At 36.5% G+C, this 19,679-nt stretch overlaps 1 protein-coding gene across 4 annotated transcripts in view; it reads left to right on the top strand.

Annotated features, from left to right (window-relative positions):
* DTNBP1 (dystrobrevin binding protein 1) overlaps positions 1 to 19,679 on the top strand; it is a 145,772-nt gene that overhangs the window by 103,392 nt on the left and 22,701 nt on the right. For all 4 annotated transcript variants that reach the window (XM_087764274.1, XM_087764261.1, XM_087764268.1 and 1 more), the window contains exon 7: positions 2,945 to 2,967. In XM_087764274.1, coding sequence (XP_087620400.1) covers positions 2,945 to 2,967 — 23 coding nt within the window. The remainder of the gene's footprint in view (positions 1 to 2,944; positions 2,968 to 19,679) is intronic.

Below are 19,679 nucleotides of genomic sequence, written 5' to 3' on the forward strand. Positions count from 1 at the left end.
AGAGGGGAAGGCTAGTCTTTTCCTATGGAAAACATGTAATACACTTTTTGAGTTGAAGCAGTTGACAGAACTCTTGCTGAGATGATTCATTGTGCTGCAGTTTTGTCTTCGAGTATGATGTTGTTAGTAAGCTGTCCATCAAAGGCTGAGCTCTGCTGCTGTAGCTTTTGTTTAAACCTAATGTGAAAAATGATCCCAAAGAATGAACAATTTAAAGTAAAAGAAAAACAAATACAAAAATATAATATATAGCATCAAAGCTGGTAATTTAATACGGCAAGATGTAAAATAAGAGACAGCAGTCCTACCTCCTGCTTGCCTTTTAACCTTGTTTTGAAGATGACTGTTTTCCAGAACTGCTTTCAGTTTAATCTTTTTAGATTTAATTACTCAAGTTACCTGCTTTTTCTTTTATAGAGTGTCTGTGTTCCAAATACATAGTTTCTTTCTTAACGTAAGTTCAATCTATTTACTTCTGCAGATGATTTTTTGTCTCTAGATTCATAGAGAAGACATAGGAGGTATCTTCTTCCTAATGGTTTGTCAATAAATACAAAATTATTTATTTACTTACAAAGGTGAGGAGAAATGTAATACTTTGTAATACTTTTTTTTTCCTGTACATTCTGTACAACTTTGTAATTACACATCTAGAAAATGTCCTGATTTAATCTTAAGTCATCTGTTTTTCCAGTGTCTTTACAAGTCATAGTTTCCTTTCCACTTTTAGTGTCTGGTTCTTACAAAAGCTATTGATGAACAAGATTTAGGATTAAACTTTAAAAACTTTGAGTTTTTATTTGGATAATTTGATTTAAAAAAAAAAAATCCTCCATGTTGCTGATTCAGAGCATATTTTCAATGAGCATGTTTTTAATATATATTTCTAAATATATGTTTTATCAAGAGCGTTGAGAAACCACAAGATGCGATTGATTCGTTCATGTTGTCTAAAGTATATAGAATCATCAGTCTTTGGATATGAATTGGTATGAGGATATTTGGAAATGTAGAACCTTAGATTCCAAATCTGTATTTTCCCTGTATGCTAATTGTAGTGTGTTCTAAAAAAAAGCTTTGTCAAATACTCATTTCCAAATTTCTTAATGAATGGCAGTTATATATATGGATATAGTGACAGCATCTTAGTGCATCAACCGTAAAAATATTGATGGATTTTGAAAGGGAAAATTCTGGGGTTTTAGACAAAAGCAATGAATATCATTGTCAGTTGGTTACTGTATTACCATCTTGTTTGCCAATCGGTTTGAACACAATGACAGTAATTGTTTTGCCTTCCCTTTTGGAGACAAGTGGCATAAGACCTCCTGATTTTAGGAGCAACTAGCGTCGGGTTTTTTTCCTCTTACTTTCACAAGATGTTTCCTCAGTATAGTTTTGCTTCAGTCTGTGGAAAACAAGCATTTCCTGTGATTGTTGTTTTGTCAAATAGCTTGCCGTTATTAAAACATAAGGAGTGCAACTCATGAGAGTGTTTAAGAATTTTGTAATTATATTTAGAGTACGCAGGGTAGGGGAAATGTATTAGGGTGTGAACCTGCAAATCATAGGTGTTGTGAAGTACCTTTTTTCTCTGGTAAAAAAGGGAGAAACTAGCTTGGGAAAAGGATAGAAGAGAAGCAGGAAGGGAAATAGATACTCAGAGGAAGTTAAAAGTAATAGGCTTCTCTGCTGTAAATCCCACTATAGCTCGTTTCCTGGTAATGCACCCATTCTTTCAAAAACCTGTATTTGACATTTGGTAACAAAAGTGGGATGTTCACTGAAAATGTGGAGGTAAATGTATTCTCTCGCTTCTTTTAGAATACTTTGTCCTGCTTGGAAGATAAATCGTTTCAGGCTCAAAACAGTTCTGTCTGTTTTTGATGCAAGAATAAATGCTGCATTGCATCGTGTTAGGGAGGAGGAGTTACGGTATAGCATATGTATTGTGAAGCAGTGTATATGGTAGGTGACTCAGTAATGACTGAAGCATGTTTTAGTCTATGGATAGTGAATAGAATCATTTATCTCGACAACTGTTAGTTCAGTCTTTTTTTTTTTAATTTCTTTTTCTTGTAATCACTTTTGCTTTCAAAATTCAGAATTTTCCTAGGCAGTCTGCAAGGCACAGACTGAAAAGATGTTTGTTATAAATGTTTTGTAAGGAAAAGGCCAGCTTACTTTGATTCTTCTTTAGTCTCTAAATTCACGATTAATCACTACTTTGTAGCGAGAGCAAATGGAGCATTTTGCAATCTCTTGAAAACAGAGAAAACATTTCTCTTAGTTTTATACCCTTCTCATTCACAATTGCATCACTATTAAAAATGGAAGGTGGCCCGGTATGAAGGAAAAAAGATACTATTGCTGTTGACTTAATTTCTTAGCTTTCTGGTATGTGAGTATCGTGGGTTATCTGTCACTCTCTGTGCTTTAAAATCCTCTTCTCTGAGGAATGTCACTATATGCTTTTGTTGCCTTTAAAGTGTGTTGTAATTGAGTGAGTGATATTGTCAAATTTTTCTCCTTCGCTGTTGCCGAAAGGATTTTGAATAGCATTGAAAAAATGGAACATTAATTGTTATTCACTACGCTATAAATTGGCAAAGCTCTGCTAAGCAATGGATGTTTTAGTACCTGAAGCCTTAAGAAGTCTTGGTTATTTTTCCAACAGTGTATCTAGAAATTATGTGACTAGATATAAATGTGCAATATTTGTATAATTGTACATGTTAATAAGTAGGTGGTAGCCTAAGTTCTAAACAGATTGATAGTGTTGGCTTTAGATAAACACTTAGTAATATTACCCTTAAAAACGATGACACTCAAATTCTTTGTTTTTCATCTTTTAATGAGTCTTAAACTATGTAAAATATTTCCTGTAGTTCTAGATGTAGTATTTCTAATAATATATTTTTCTAATTCTGCTTTTCTCCAACAGGAAGGAACTTGGGACCTTCAAAGGTAAATTCTATTTTTAATTTTCTACTTGAATGTTTGCAAGAGTTACGGTAGTTCTTGTATTAAGTGAAAATAGTAAGGAACTGTTCCAGTTCTACATTTGATAATGTTAGTTTTACGTTGACCCAGCAGGCTGTTTATTTTTCAGTTTACCTGGTCTTGCTACTGGTTTCTTTGGGAGAGTCGTAAGTGTAGGAAGAACACAGATGGTTCGGTTGTCTTAGCTAGGTTTCAGAGATTCTAGCCTTTCCCTTGGTGTTCAGTTTTGGAAGTTAAGGGGTTTGTCTTCAACTAGTCGATGTCTTTTCTAGCATGAATGTGTTTTTGACATGTGTTGCAGGCTGTTACTTGCTAGACTTTTGTCTAGCTATTTCTAGGAAATTTTCACAGTGTTATGTTACATCAGACAAATGCAACTTTTGTAGCTCAGCTTGTTGGATATACACGATCATTTATACGAATATCTGTCCTAAATAATAGGTAGTGGCTAGAAACTCTGTCATGTATTATTGCTTTGTCTGTGGTGTGTAGATGGAACACGTTACCATTTTCAGTAAACCTTAAATTCAGGCTTACTCTACCTACTAATGTTAACGTTTGATCAGCTTGACAATTGCTATTATCTTTTGCTTTGAGTAAGGTGTGACTGTGGCTTTGTGACTAGTCTTTATTTATGAGAATGAAGTCAAGTACATTGACTTATGTCAATTAATTGTCTCTTGAAATTGAAAGACGGGATGGAAATTTCTATCAACTGCATTCCTTTTTGCCTTTTCAGTTCATTACTATGTCCTCTTTACATAATGCTAAAAAAGGAAAATAATAAAGCTGACATTAACAGACAAGCAACACAGATCATGTAAAATGTCACTTTATCTGCATCTTACCGTAACAACCCGTTTTTTGATTGATTTGACAGCTTTCAACACAGACTAGCTCAATACAAAACCAAAGATAATGCTAAGCTCATTCTGTTCCAAAGCAAGGCAGTTACTTTGTAGTACCTGATGCTTGTGAGAATAGTGAATCCCTGTTGGTTTTAGTTTTGGGGTTTTTTTTTATTATTGATTAGGCATTTTAAGTGAGTTTTTGGAAGCCAGGAGGATGGTTTCCAAATTTATTTCTCTTGGCTTCTTGTTTTTCCAATAAAGATTGTAACTTTATTTGACAGTAAGTATTTTACAAAGACAATTATTTTCATGGAAGAGGAAGGTGTTAGCTGTGTGTTGACCTTGAAATTTATACCAAACTGAGTAACTCATTCTGTAATGGATACAGAAGCATACAGATTTGTAATACTAGTTATGAAAGGCTTGTCTTGGGTGGACAAGGCTTGTCTTGGTAGCCAAGAGAAGGTTTTTAGTTTACTACAAAAAGGGAAAATTGCAAACAGATGTCAAGAAAAAAGCCAAAGTCTTTGCATGTTTCTTGACTGAAAAGTTCAACTGCAATCTGTGGCTAATGCAGCCGATATCAATGGGAAAGGAGTAGGATCTCGTGCTATAACAAAGAAGGACCAGGTTAGAGGATACTCTAGGTCTGTTGCACACTTTTGAACCAACTGATCAAATTTATTCTACAATACTCAAAAGAATTGGCAGAAGCTATGGAAGGCTGGAAAAGCACAGACAGAGTGATAGATCTTTAAAAATGGATATTAAACATCAGTCAGCCTAATTTCTGGGTTTTTTTCATACAACAAACTGATGGACAAGCTTGTACCGGGCAGAAGAGAGAGGAGGAATAGCTAACAAACTTTCAATAGTCATATGAAGCAAGTCTAAATCCTTTCTATAAGACGACAACAACATGCTTTAAAATAAACAATAGATAGCGTATTTTAACTTTGGCAACAGCTTTTACTGTCTTGCCTGACATTTGCCCCAGGAAACTGAGACTGAACTACTAAAAAGCACGTTCATGGCTGATTGGAAATACACACTTGGAGGAAATGTTTTTATGTTTTCTTGCTTACTAAGTTGTGTTCTTTCCCACATCTGATGCTACTCGCAATTTTTGTTGTTAACCTGGATGGTGAAATAGAGGTGTTCATTGGATTGGCTTCAGTCAGTCTTTTTCCGGCCTTTTGGACCTTCAGCCAGTTTCGGAGTATCTAGCATGTATTTCATCAGCTGACTAGAAACAGGGAGAGCAAGAGCTTCCTGGTCATGAAGGATTCATGATGACGGAGTGACAGATGTTTCAGTTCTACAGCAGCTTTGCCCGAGCTAACTGGTGGCTCCTTCTTGCATTTTTCTGCTTTAAGCTACTTCCAAGGCTCACTAGACTCGTGCAGAAAATGATCTGTCATTTGGTTTGGTTTAGTTTCGGCTGATCAGGCATGCTGAAATAACTCGGTAGATGGCATTAGAAATCCTGGCACGGAAGAAGGAAAAGGCAGCAGCAAGAGCAGGAAGCATGTCTAAGTTACCAATGTAACACACTCCTCTAAAAAGCAAATACTTCTAGTGGTACAGTACCTAATGCATTTTAAGGTTGAGGTGAGGAAGTGTTAGTACCATTATGTAAAGCTTTTATGATAAGATCTTACCTTGCTCATAACTCTAGTTTGCTGTATTCAAGAACGGTTGGTTCCAACTGAAATATGTTAAGCAGTTGGGTAGATGATTCTTTACATTTTGTATTGCAAGTATAGGCTACAACCTCAACAAATTCATCCTTGCATAACTGTCCAGAGTGAAATGTGTTCATAAACGTTCAGTTCATAAAATACCCAGCATAGGGGCCAGGAAAGAAGAACTTTTTAAAGTACCTTTATATACACTTGCATCTTTCAATGCATGTGCAGTTGAAACCATTGTACATTAAATTGCGTTTTAATGCAAAAGAACAGAAATGCCAGTTTTCATAATAGTAACTTCTTATTTGTGAATTTGAATACGCATATGCTAAAAGGTATTGGCTGCCAGATTAAGGATGGTAAATGTCTTGCATAAAAATATATTTCATAAATATATGAATTCATTCTATCTGAATCTGCAGAAACTGAAGTACCACAAAAACATTCCTTAAATATGTTTGCTAGAGGGGGTAAAAAGAGGGTTGTATGCACATTTTTCAGTGTCCAACTGTCTCACGTTCACCAGTGCTCAGTTTTCATGCCTTGCTCAGGACAGAAAGAAAGTTTTACTGGAATTAAGACCCTGAACGGTATAGTCTGAGGGTCAAAAATCCCACAGCACTGGAAGCAGTGATGCCTCCCATCAATTTCACAATGAATACAGAAAAAATACTAATTGTATATTGGCACTGACCATGAGAATGCAGGTCTGGCTCATGAGGCAGGTGGGCAGCTTCATAGGTCTCTCAGATCTGTTTTAAAACTTCACTTCCCTGGAGTTTTGTGTATATATAAATATAAATAGATGTAGATGCACAGGTGTAGTCTGGATGTGAAATATTCAAATGTATATAACCTTATAAACATATTAAGTGCCCTTCTATACCTAATGTTTACTAAAGACTTATTTTAATATTGAAACAAAATCAACTTTCACATAACTGAGAAACAGAATTGTTTCTGGTTTCATTTAGATCTTCCTACTGTGTGCGCTAAGGTACAAAGTGGTGATTCATTGACTTATTAAGTATATTCTCGGAAGATACCAGGTGTCATCGAGTAGGGGCTCAAAGCTCAGTGTATATACCTGTTTGCTGCGTTGAAAAGTGTTGAGAATCCACTAACACTCTTGCTTGTTGATGTTATTACCTTTAAGTAGCGTGAAATAAGTACATAATACTATTTTAAGAAATGATGAATTATTTTTGTATTTGTCAATGGAGATACTGTTTTAGAATTTGTTCCTGCCTTTTTCACATTTGTATTACAGATTGCACTCTCACTGATCATGAAAAGTAGATTTTATTTTTCTTCCTTTTGATTTAAGACTATTTACAGGGCCAGACATTCTCCTTTGTTGTTTGCTGTACCCATAGTGTATAGGGACAGAACAAACCTCTCCAGACTCTTTCCTTCTAACATCAAGGGTTTTCTATTACAATGTAAGCATAACATATTATTTAATAATCTGTGATGCTGAGAAAGTGACGGTTAGAAGCTTTCCTGCTTCTTTATACTAAGCATCTCTGAAGAAGGCAGAGAGCGCGTGGTGTCCCTGTTGATACTGCTACAGCACTGGCTTTTGTGTACCCAAAGTGCGAGTGTGCACTGGTTGTCCAGTGTATTTTTTTAGTAATTTATCTTTCGGAGAGCAAAGCTCTCAAAGATGATAGATGTATGGATGCAAACATTAGGTATGCCATATGAAGTAGCCTGCAAGTTTCCTCCTAGCGTGCATCAATTCCATTGTTTGGAGAACTGCTTGCTGGAGCTGGCTTAGGCTCTGTGCTGCCCTGTCCTGGCTGAAGCTTATAAAGCTGCTAAAAAAAAATGTTCTGTTGTGGATCTTGGCAATTTCTTGCAATAGTACAATTTATTTTAGTTGATATTTGTGTCAGCGTGTATTTGTTTTTAGTATTTGATGGATTGTACTCTGCCATGGTTTAGAAAGGGCGTGTATGGCTTTCATTTTTACAGCCGAGAAACTAGAAATTAGATAGCAAATATGTGGTTATTTTGTCTTGATACTTGAAACTTAGTGCATTCATGACTGCACTGAGATTTGAAATCATTCCACCATTCTTCCAGGCACATGATACAATTTATTTTTTTTTAAGTTAATATTTCTCCTGTTCCAATGCAGCCAGGACTGTGTAGTAAATATTTACAGAATACTGTTAATCTTCTTACAAAATGGAAGAGTGAAGCAGAGCAGTGAGGTAGATAATGGAAAAAAAAATAAAGTTATAAAAGTAGTAGAATTGCACAATGATAGTAACATATGCTTCTGAGTTTACTTCAGACTTTGTCCAAATGGGAACTGTATACATGATAGATTTAAAAATTGCTTCTAAAGGTCCCTTTTTATTTAAAAAAAAAAATAAAAATTTAGGATTAAATGTTTTGAGTTTGTTTCTGGAAAGAAAACCGAAGCAATAGAGGCCATTTAAAAATCAGCAACACAGCGCTTTTCGACAATAAAAGGTGGCAGGAACTTTGTAAGGGCAGATACGCACGTGGCTTTGGCTACTGAGTCATGCATATTTCTAAGCTTTAACAGGATTAGTTTCATTCAAGCTCAGGGAAAGTGGCCATATGACCATTTTTCAGCACTTCTGTTTACAACACAACAAAATATGTTTTCAGCCCTTTGCATCAGAGATCTCTCCCAAACCAGTCCTGATAAGTTTTAAAAGCTTTGTCAAAATACTCTTTCTGAGGAGGCTGGTGCAGTAAAGAGGTGGATTTTATTGCTCTTCTCTTCTAGGTTAAGTCATTGGGTCACATTTGATATGCAGATCTTTTGTCATCCCTCTTCATGCATCTAAGGTGCTTCTGTTGAAATTGAAGTTTTCCAGTCCTTTTATCAGTAGCTTAAATATGTTTGTATCTAAACTTTGATTTCCTGGCTTTCACTGTTCCTTTCTCCAGAAGTACCTGATATTTAGAGCAGTCTGTTCACTCCATCCCTTTGTTCTCCTTTTTTTGAAATCTACTCGTCTCAACTAGTAGTGTGTCAAACAGATTTTTATTTTTTTTTCTTCCATTCTAGGGATCTTCTTTGTCGTGCTGTGTTCTCATGGCTGTCAAAATAAGCCAATTTTTCCTAATCTCCATATTGTCTTCCAGATGCACGGGTAATATGCAGTGGAGGTCTTTACAGCTCGTGGTTGACAAACCTCATACATTCAATGATGTAGCTGTTCTAGAAGTTGGGCTGTAATTTTGAGCACACAATCGTCTGTGTTTCTTCTGAGCAAGAGTAGATGACATTGTGGTAGAAAATCATACCAGCCACATGGAGTTCGTTTACTTTAATGTTTCCAAGTATACTATCCCAGAGCCTGTCCCATGGGGAGCATTCAAGGTGTTCCATTACTGAGAAGAATTTTTTGTTGACAAATTGTGTCCATAACCAAGCTGGTTAATAATGCGAGTTCTAATGTAATGTTGTATTTTGTGATTTTTCATTTCAGTGACTCACTTGAATAGGGGAGGGAGGGTGTCTTTTGTTGTTTGGGTGCCTCTTCCAAAACATGCTGTGAGAGATAGGCAATGCTTCTGCTATGAGTGTTTCCTGACTGTTTTAGAATTTATTTAGGTGACCATGGTCAAAAACTTCAATATTTAAACCTTGTAGCAGAGATGTTAAAGAAAACAACTCATATTTTGGCATGCCAGAAAACGGTTGGGAAACAGTTGCTTAATTCTGTTGTAATAAAGCTAAGACGGAGTTAAAATTTCAAGGATATTCTGGTTTCAGGGATTTTCCTCATGATTTTGCTATGAGCTGAAAATATTCTGACAGATTTCTAGCTATTAAGGTGCGTTACCAGCTTCTTTCCCATCCAGGCTACGGGAGGAGAACCTTACAGCTTTGGATGTCCTGTATTGTCTGTGGCAAGAATTGACCAAGACTATGATAACCATTCTCTTGAGAATGGAAAGATTTGAGACTTGGGCACTTCTAGACAAACTTTGAGTGAAAGGCAAATAAGTTTAAATACTTAAGTCTTCATTATAGTGTAATAGGATAAGACAGATGGAGAAGAAAAACAAATTATAAAGTGTCCTTATAGCTACCTTGCTTTTGATTTTGCTTTTTTGTGTTTCAAGTTTGCAGACTCTCACATCTGTTTAATTCTCAGGACATGTTTCAAAAGTTTCTAGATCTGAATCTAGCTACCTGCAACTTCTGTCCTCTTTTTTGCCTTCCTTGAAATAGGTATGGACTTCAAGGCAAGCCTTTAAAAAAAAAAAAAAAAAAAAATCTTTAAAAATCCGTTTAAATAAAGAAGTTTAACAAAGGTTCACTCTTGTTCTTTCATGGATTTCAATCCTGCCCAGTAGATAATTGAATCTTTAGACAGCAGGGCAGTTATCACCAGCACTGGGATGTAAAAGCCTTCAAATGTACATTTCTGTAGCACACAGGTGGATGATGCTGAGTTCTAGAATCACATCTGATTCTATTTGGCTGAGTTATCAGACTTCACGACATACTTTCAGAACTCGTTCTATATATGAATACATACCCAGGAACAGTGGAAGTATTCAATTTTCTATCTTGACAGAGACTGCATGTGATAGCGCACAAAAGCGATTGCTTGCCTCTTGCTGACCCCCTAAACATGATTTCTCTTTTTTTTTTTTCTATTGGCAACACTATTCTATTGAACATTAGGTGTAGTTGAAAGTTTATTAGCTGCCTTTCACAAGAGAACAAAACATTTGCTGGATTAAGTATTATGTCTGGGGTGAAGCAAACTACAATGGGTAGTATCTTGTGTATGCATTTATTTTGAAGATGACTGGAAATAAATTTGTTACCTAATAGGTTAATGTCTACAAGCGTCGAGTCTTCAGGCCAGACAGTATTTTCTATACAAGAAACAGAATTTACATTTCAATGGAAGGGGGGGAAAAAAGGGTTTTTTAATGTATTTAAACTGTAGAAACGAAATTTTCTACAACTTTACCTTGAATCGCTACATCAGAATGTTATTTCCCATTATGCTTTGCCAAAAGGTGGGCTGCACTGTCAACTGGATTTAGTAATCTATATGATAAGAAATTATTTCCCCTCTGCCCGTTTTTGATGAGTTTTCAACTGGTGAGGGAAAAATAGGACTTCTTTGTTAGTGGCAATACAGGCTTGGGTGGATCTTAGTCAATCATAAAATGGCATCCGTTTCTAAGGTGGTTATATATATTGGAAATTTTCAAAGCTGTAAGCACGGAGTAGAGTTTCTAAAGGAAATCTAAAGTTTAGAAAGGAATGCTGTAAGAGATACCAGATTATTTATGGACAAAGTAGATAATCAGGTTTCCTTGGAACAAATGTTGCGTGCCCTTGCAACTCAGCTGATCAAAGATAGGCTTTGGGTTTGTCACTTCTTCCACCCCTACCCGCTTCTGGTTTAATGCTTTAAATGCTTTTTTTTTTTTTTACTTTTTGTTTGCTGTGTGTTTTGGCTATAATGTAACTTTGTAAGTTACATATTTAATAGTGCTGTTTGTTTGTTTGTAATCTCTTTGCCCAGCTAGATTTCAGGATTTTATACGATGGCTGTCACCTGAAAGTGGTATTCAGACAATGAGTTAATATAACCCACAGAATGCTAATGTTACAGATACTTCTGAAACCTCGTGTTTATCAGGTTCTTTAATGCTAATTCTGACTGGGGGAGAGTGGAGGGTAGGAACGCTTTTTTCTTTTTTTAAAATTCTGCTTCATCTACATGTATTTTTAGAGAACCTTGTGGTTTTTTAATGTGACACCCTTACACTTTTTCATCCTGTCTTGTGTTGCTTTGTATTTTAAGGGAGCTAGTTTATTCTCCCAACGAATTTCAGTATTGATGCATTTATGTAGCCTTCTCTTTTTCCTTGGGTCCTACTCTTTTTGCATTCTAGTGTTGCTCTAAGTCAAAAGCCCTGTCGAAGGTCAGATGTATCACAACAATTTTGACATCACTGCAGCTAAAAATAAGATGGCTCTTGGATGTGCAGGTACAGCTCCTGTTGGCTGCAGTAGAAGTTGGCCCTGTGCTGGAGTCAGCCTTGCAGAGTCCTGGGTTTGTAAGGAGTGGAGGAGGCCAGCGTAACAATAGATATTTTCTGTGCCTATTGCCAGGGTGAATAGCTAGCTGTGGAGATAATAGGAAAAAATTTCATGGGAACATAAGTCCTGTCATACTCAGTTTATGTAGAAAAGAAAACGTTTAAGGGTGCAATATTTTAATTGTCTGTAATGCTTGAATGATTGATGTGGAAAAAAATAGAAGCCTATTTTGTCTGCAGCTCTAACTTGAATTCGTCCTGTAATTACCGAAGTCCAGACAGAAGGCAGGATTATCTCATGATTATTATTATTATTATTATTCTTTTAATCTTTCCGGTAGATATTTTTGGTGTTGTTTTCACCAGTGAAATAAAACCGAGTTTCGTAGGCCCATACGTTCTTGGTAATTTTCCCTCTAATGATGATGATTGAAGAACTATTTGTTAGATAATTCCCTTTTGTCTGTACATTTAAGGAGCTTTTTAAAATGTGATCTTTTTAAAGTGAAGAAAGGAATTGTTACGGCTATCGTGGTTTCCGGCAGCACTGCGCACCCTCCTCAACTGAAGAGGCAGCGCGTGCCAGCGTTCCAAATTCTGGGCAACGCCTTACAATTTCTGAAACATAAATGCACCATTGTGTAACTGCAGCGTCACCATAACCAAAGATTCTCGGTCATATGCTGTTTCTGTAATTTTTTTTTTAAGTGCACAACCATTTTTTGAATTTTTGATGAAAGTGTAGTCTGGATATGTAATACAAAAAAAATCAGTTTTCTGTAGACAAGACTGGTCCTAGTTTATTTAAAAATCACATCCAAGATTTTTAATATTTTATGTGTGAAGTAAGAATAGTATGTAATCTGGTTTGTGGGGTATCCGAGCTAAGCCATGTTAAGGCAAAACACTTTGAGGGGAGAGCCTTATGAACATCGCCTAATAAAGAAAGGAATTCAGAACCCTTCCGTACCTTTTTTTCCTTGCTTCCAGATCATTTTCAAACGCTTCCAGCTCTCTGCCAAATAAACACATGCTGTAACTGCATGTCATCAGATTATACCCTGCCGGGAAGATTTTTCTCTCTCTAGCACCCCTTTATTTAGCAGCATGTGGTACCTTCCCAGATACATGCGTGCATTTCTGGTAGAGCCCAGCTGCTGGTAGCTTGCGTTCAGGTTCTGGAAAGGCGCTGAGTTGAAGTATCCATGTGTATGCATCTGTGTGTGAGTGACCCACTGAAAACTGGCAGTCGCGGTATTACTGCTTTGAAAAAGCAGCCTTCTAGCGTCGGTCTTTGTTCTGCATCAATGAAGATGCACATCAGTGGAGCTGCTTGGTAACTGGGGCTTTCACTTGACCAGTACTGTGTTCCTTTTTACTTGCTTATTTCTTACTGCCATGTCATCTCCGGGAGCCACTGAGAATACTCAGAAGAATTCATGTAGGTGGAACTTTATTATCGTCTTTACCATTTGTCGGCTTAATTTGCCAAGCTAATGTAAAATGCAAAATGAAATTAAACTTAGCTTAATTAATTTCCTCAGTTACCACCGTTGCCTAATTTGCAAAGGGTGTGCTAGAAATGGGAGGTTAATTATCAACTTGATTTAGCAAATTTGAAAGAAATAGTGACTCAGTGTCTATTTTGTCAGAGCTTTTGCTTATTGCTTTGCTTTTGTCTGTCGCTTTGCATTATTGTCAATGTAATATTAATCAGAATTAGTGAAAGAATACAAATACACAGAACCGTTGTTAGCTGAAATTCAAGCAGACTTGTCTAAGGGTGGGGTGGCACTAGAGGATGAGGGGAGACAGAATTATTATCTGAAGATAAAAGCCGAATATAAAAAATTAGAGCAATGAATTCATTAGTATAGATGCAGTTATGCTAATTGTTAGTTTCCTTCAGATAAAATAATAAATAAATGATAAAAATGTATATTTTTAAATGAAGCAATTAGTGTTACTTACATCAATATGAGCACCCTATGTCATACGAAACAATGTTCTTGGTGCAATTGATAGCATTTTTATGCTGTTAATTTGTAACTAATGATATTTAGAACTGTGCTTTAGTTGAAATAGAAATAAGGTGTGGATTTCTACTCTGATTCTTTTTCTGTTCTTTTATATAACCACTGAAAGAGTTTTTCTTCTGTTACCATTCATGTGGGGTTTTTTTCCAGTTGATGTCCAGGACCAAAAGATAAGAGTAAATTGAACTATTATATTATTTTAATAACCTGTTGGAGCATGTCTTTATCAAGGCTCTACCTATGAGATGTAATTCTGACAGCTAAATTTGATATTCATGTTAAATAACAATGTAAAGTTGAATATTTTGTTTTAAACAGTTCACCTGGTATGGGAGAACTCTTTACATTTGTATTGATTAAAAATACTTAATTTATCAAAATAGTTGTTCTCCATAAATCTAGACAAAACAGTTGACCATTTACTTAAAGATGGCAAAATTTGCCCTCTCTTCTGCTAAATGTGGTATGACCACTTTTGTTCTCAAAGTTGTCAGTTTTGAAAGCAATATATATACAACTGGTATAACCCATTTTGTATCCTTAACTACTGTGTACATATTGACAGAAGCTGTCTTTTTTTCTTGTTGGTTCCTGAAATTGAAGTATGGTGAATTGGGGGTGCAGCTGTGAATCTTTCTCCTTATTTGCAATCATACCCTGGACAGTAGAATAGCTATTTGTGTGGGGCAGGGGCCAGCCTTGAAATTATACTTCTATAAGGATTAGAATATGGAATTGGAGAATATTTCTGAAATGTGAGCTTTAGCATATCAGTCCTCCAACTATTGCTGGGAAGCGGTAGCAGTAAGTAGAAGCTTTAGTATCAACATTAATATTGGAAACGTTAGCACTTCTATGGTGACCAGGATTATTCTAATGGTTTTTTTATCACATTTTCTTCTATAGCTCGGTGACAGAAAAAAGTAATGCACAACTAAAGATGACTTGTTATATTTTTACGGTAATCTGTTTGCTCACCATCTAGGTAGGCTGAGGTTAATGAGAAATTAAGAAATACTCATCTACCTTCTTTTAAAAAGATTGCTTCTCTCTAACAAGATCAGATGTATGGGGTGGTGAAAGACCAAGCGCTGTAGGTTCTTGTGGCCTGTGAATGCACCTTAGTGTGAATGAATTTTTGAACAGTTTTATAACGACAGTATTCTTTCTTTTGGCATGCTACTTTTATTTTATTATATGTTAGAAATGTAAATGTTAGTGCAGACACTTCATCAGTTCGATTTGTAGCTAAATAAATGTGCAGTAATCGATTATATGCTTTTTACATTTCTCCACATGGCCCTATTTCTTTCTATAGTGGTACTATAAATATGATGCTATTCTGGTCCTTAGTGTTCAGAAATAGTAGAATTGTTTTAAAAGCTGCAGTGGAAACAATTTATTCCTTCTTTATAGCATGTCCTTACATAAATCTCAGTCCTGCCTTTCACAGCAGTGTGTTATTAAACTACTTGTTCTGCTCAGTTGTTAATGACGCAAATGGGAAGGGCGGATGGCCAAGGTGGGCATGTGGGCAAGAATTCAGAATCTTTCTCTACTCCTGGTCAGTAAATGGAACAAAAGTGTGGATATTCTGGTAAACAATTCTGCCCGTTTTACTTATGTTACGTTTGCTGTGTTAAATTGTATCAAGGCATTAGAGCTGAAAATGTACAAACATAATTCTTCAATTTTATTGCTAGTGTGGCATCCTTTTTATGATTTGTTTTTACTGAACAGGTGAAAGAATATTCTTTTGAAAGATGCCTTTCAATGATTAATCTAATGAAATACTTAGAGTGAGCTATTTAAAAAGTCAGCAAAACATTTTTGTATGTATGTAATATTTCTAAATTGCGTATTTTTAATAGAGTGTGTCAGTTAAGGCCGAAAGAGGTGAAGAGGCAGTTTCGACTAACTGAAGTCATTGTTTCATTTTTAATCACTTGGGGTACTCCGTGGATTAAGATGAAATAAAAATCTTGCGGAGATGTCACTCAGCCCTTTTTTCCTTTCATGTAGAAGCCAGCTAATGCTATTTTGACATTACATAAATGAGACTTGATCAAAATGTAGTTGGCTGTGTCTCATTTTAAATCAAACAGAAATGCTGCCATTTATAGGAATGAGTTTCTGGCTTAATTGGCTGATTATGTAATCACGCCAGCCCTCCCGCACCAACGTTTCCATTGGCTCAGGAGGGTTTTAACTCGGATCATCATCTTAAATCCTCGTAGATTTATTACCTGTTCTCTGGTTATCGAACAGTAAAGTGAAAACCCCACGCTTCACGGAGGAGACAACTAAAAATACCTCGGGTGGCTTTCAGTGTATCTTGTGCCTTCACGTGGGTAGGAAACGGATCTGGTGGTACTTGATAAGCGCAGGTTTTGTGGCCCACTAGCGATGTGGGGATTGCAGTTTTGCAGACTCAACTGCCCTAAGCCTTAATCATAGGTGTAACATAATATTTTTAAGGTCTGTTTAACCATACGGCGGGTGGGTTTTTTTACTTTTCTTTTAAAGAGCGCTAGTTAGTTGTGCAATTAGCCTCATGTGCAGGACAGGTTCTGGCGCTTGCTGGAGAGGAGGGTCCTGAGGAAGGGCCTGCAGCTTGAGCTTCAGCCTCGCCTCCACAGGCCTCTGTGACTGGCAGAAGTCTATCCACGTTAGGGGTTTGGGTGACATATGTATTTTCCCTTTTTTGCTTGTTGGTACATATTTAGAGGGTTGTGCTGCCAGTCACTTAGTATTTGGTTCTCATTACAGCCAAACGTTTCAGATGCAAAGCTGTAGGAAGGCTGACAAAATAGAAAGCCAAGTCCTTGATTTTCAGCACATTTGGAGAACCATAACTGGTATGGAAACCTCCACTAGTTACAGGATGGGAAGAAGTCTGGAAGAGGTGCTTGTCTCTCCCTCTCTTGCGCTGTTCCTACATAGAGTTCAGGGTGCTTTTGTACCACTGAAGACCTCCTGCATATTAGTGATTATTCAGTCTAATTGTCTTAAAATTCATGAAGTGAAAATGCATTTGGTATATGGAAGAATTGTGGACTAACTCTACAACAAAAGAGAAAACAGAAAAGGTTTTATCTAACACAGACCAAAGAAAGAATGTATTTTAAGTCATATCTCATAGAAATTTGGAAACTTTGAGGATTTCTGGGACAAAAGAAATCCAATTACTTTAGAAGGAAAGTTGTAAAATGCGAGACAATGTCTAAATGTATTTTTAATACATTATTAAAACCATCACGAATGAATTTCAGAAAAGCCAGTATTCTTACTATATAGTCCTCTTTGCAGTCCTCAAAAGCTGAAGATTTCAACTGTGGAGATAATCATAATATGAAGACATTTTCATTTTAAGATACTTTAAAAATAGACACTTTTTGAATTGAAATTGTGAGTACTATGGCAATTTTAACATATATACTGCTGCTTTTTGAATGAAAGAAATAGTCCAGTATGTTTCTGTAAGCAAAGCATTCTTTAAGTATGATTCCTGTGCTTAAGTAAGATACACATTATATATATGACTCTGTAATATTAGCCTTTGGGAAATACTAGATCTGTTTCAGTTTTAACTTGGATATTCTCTATTCTGTTCAGACAGCAGCATAAGTATGAAGGTTAAGTGTTGAGAACAGGGGACTCTAACAGCAGCAGAACATGCAGAAAATGATAATAATGGTATAGATTTTGTCCTCTGGTAGTTAATAGCAAGCCAAAAAGTTCTGCAAGTGACAGGTTATTGAGCGAAAATGATTTAGGAGGAAAACAATCTGTGTCATAAAGTCACACTTGAGAAATGAACTATTGAGGTTAATTCAACTGTGAACAGGGTAAATAACATCCAGGGATGGATCAATCATGAGATTTCCAGTGGACAGCTGCAAATGAGAAGAGGTGTTAGAGAAACGATTGAGTTATGAGAAGAGAGCTTATTTCACAAGATGCTAGGAGAGCTTGGCTTGCTTGATGGGGGGGGACGGGGGACAAGGAGACTTCCACGTGTAAACATGTTGAAGGAATTAGCATCAAGAAAAAGAGAAGAATTCTTGAAAGGCCAGTGTATGTTGGGGTGGGGTGGTTTGGGGGCTTTGTTTTGTAGTAATTAGCATGCCTCCAGCTAATTGTTAATTGTGTTAAACTGTTCTAGTATTAATTCAGCAAAGAGGCTTTCTTAAATCCCATAAGCACTGAAAATACTGTCTGCCTATGTTGTGATACTGTTCAGTCTTTTATTTTGTCTAGCATCAGTTGTTTTCTGACTTTCCCCAGTCATCAAATTACTGGGGAGGAGGAACATACGAGTATTTGAACAACTTCTACTGAAATCTGTCGGGCAGAAAAGTTTCTTTCATAAGCTGTTGGTTTTGTGAGTTTCTTGGAAACTGCTGCTTTTCTGTCTACAGAGGGTGAGAATTAATAGCTCTGTGGTATAAATTTAGTCATTGATGACTAACCTGAAACTTTGTTATATAAATGTCGATTTTGCCATATTCTGTTAATTGGATCCCTGTTCCAGTGATGTCCTTACTCATCATTCTCAGCTGCTATTTTGATATAGAAGGCAATATGGCATCTGGCTGCTGGCAAAGGCTACTGTGAAGAGTTCCACATAAAGCCACAAGTTTGTATGGAACCATTAACTTTGTTCAAAAGGACGAGTCTGAGAAAAATGTGGGAAAGCTTTTTGATTTTGTCATTGCCAGAAGACTTAACCCCATCCCAAGTCCCAAACCCAATTTGGATTCCTTCACAGATGACAAAAGCTCCAGATATCACTTACTAACTTCAAAATGCTCTGACCTCTAACTCGGTCTGGCCATTTCTGTGGTGAATATGCCCTTTCATATTCTAAGCATAGGGGACAGGATAAAATTTAATAAAAATGTTTGATTTTTTTTTTCATTTCCCTGTTAAAAATTAAAACTTCCATTTAAAAACATCTCTGTTTGCTAGGAATGCCTATTTGCCATGAACAAAACTATGCTGTTTTATCCTTGGTTTTCAATTCCCTGTAGTATGTGATGTTTTCTCAGTTTTATATTCTACTAAGCTCTGTGGAAAGTGTTAGATAACTTGCGTAAACACGAAGTTTCTGTACAATGTAGGACTGTTTTTTAGAAGTGCCTTCCATTTTTCTGTAAGTACGAGTTGCTGACTTCCCTCTGCATTTGTAAATGGAGCGTTAGTGGACAGCAGTGTGATCTCTTATGTCATGACCTAAAAAGAAAATTTAAAAAGCTGCGTGCCCTCCCTTCCAGAGTCTTGGACAATTGCCAGAACTTTGCATTAAAGCCCACAAGCAGTGGTACTAGGACAGTTTTTGCCTTAAAAGATAGGTGGAGTTATATGCGGATCACCGAGCTAGCATCTCTAGCAGGATGGAGACAGATTTGCTCTGACAATATAATGCGCTTTGCAAGCTACTATTTTAAGAATTCTTTGCGCTGTGACTTTTTTAAGTCTATATTGGACAAGTATTTTGTTTCTCTTAGGAGTCTTACACTTCAGGAGGCTCCAAGTTCATACTGACATTGTTAAATTCTGCAAGTCAAAAAGTGCGTGTACCTAGAGAAGTATTTTTCTTGACTACTTCTTAACATAGCTCTTTTCGATTTTAGAGTTCAGCTACTTCATATTGTTCTTCTGTACTGTTACCTCTTGGCTAGGTGCAATCCAGTCTGCGTAACACCTGCAAAGTGATTTACTGCAGGACTTCCTATTTCATCTCTTTACAAAAATCTTGGAGTGATCCGAAAAATCTGAGTTTTGCTTTCATCTTCAAGATGAGTGCAGCAGTGGCAGTGAAAGTGCAAATGGCACGTCTGTGTGCTGCCTTACTTGATAAGCCTCAGCTCTGACCTCCAGATCTCTTCTTGAATGAGAAGGTAGCTCAGTTTCTGGGTTCTGACAGTTATTCTTGTTTTGTTTTGTTTTGTTTTTTTTTCTCCTAGCATTGAAACAAAGATATCGTTTGTAATGACTGAGTAGTTGAGTAGCTTGTATTTTGGGAGGCAGGG

The sequence above is a fragment of the Nipponia nippon genome, unplaced genomic scaffold (genome assembly GCF_047370975.1).
Source record: "Nipponia nippon isolate SJK-2023a ecotype South Korea unplaced genomic scaffold, ASM4737097v1 scaffold_1, whole genome shotgun sequence".
Classification (NCBI taxonomy): domain Eukaryota; kingdom Metazoa; phylum Chordata; class Aves; order Pelecaniformes; family Threskiornithidae; genus Nipponia; species Nipponia nippon.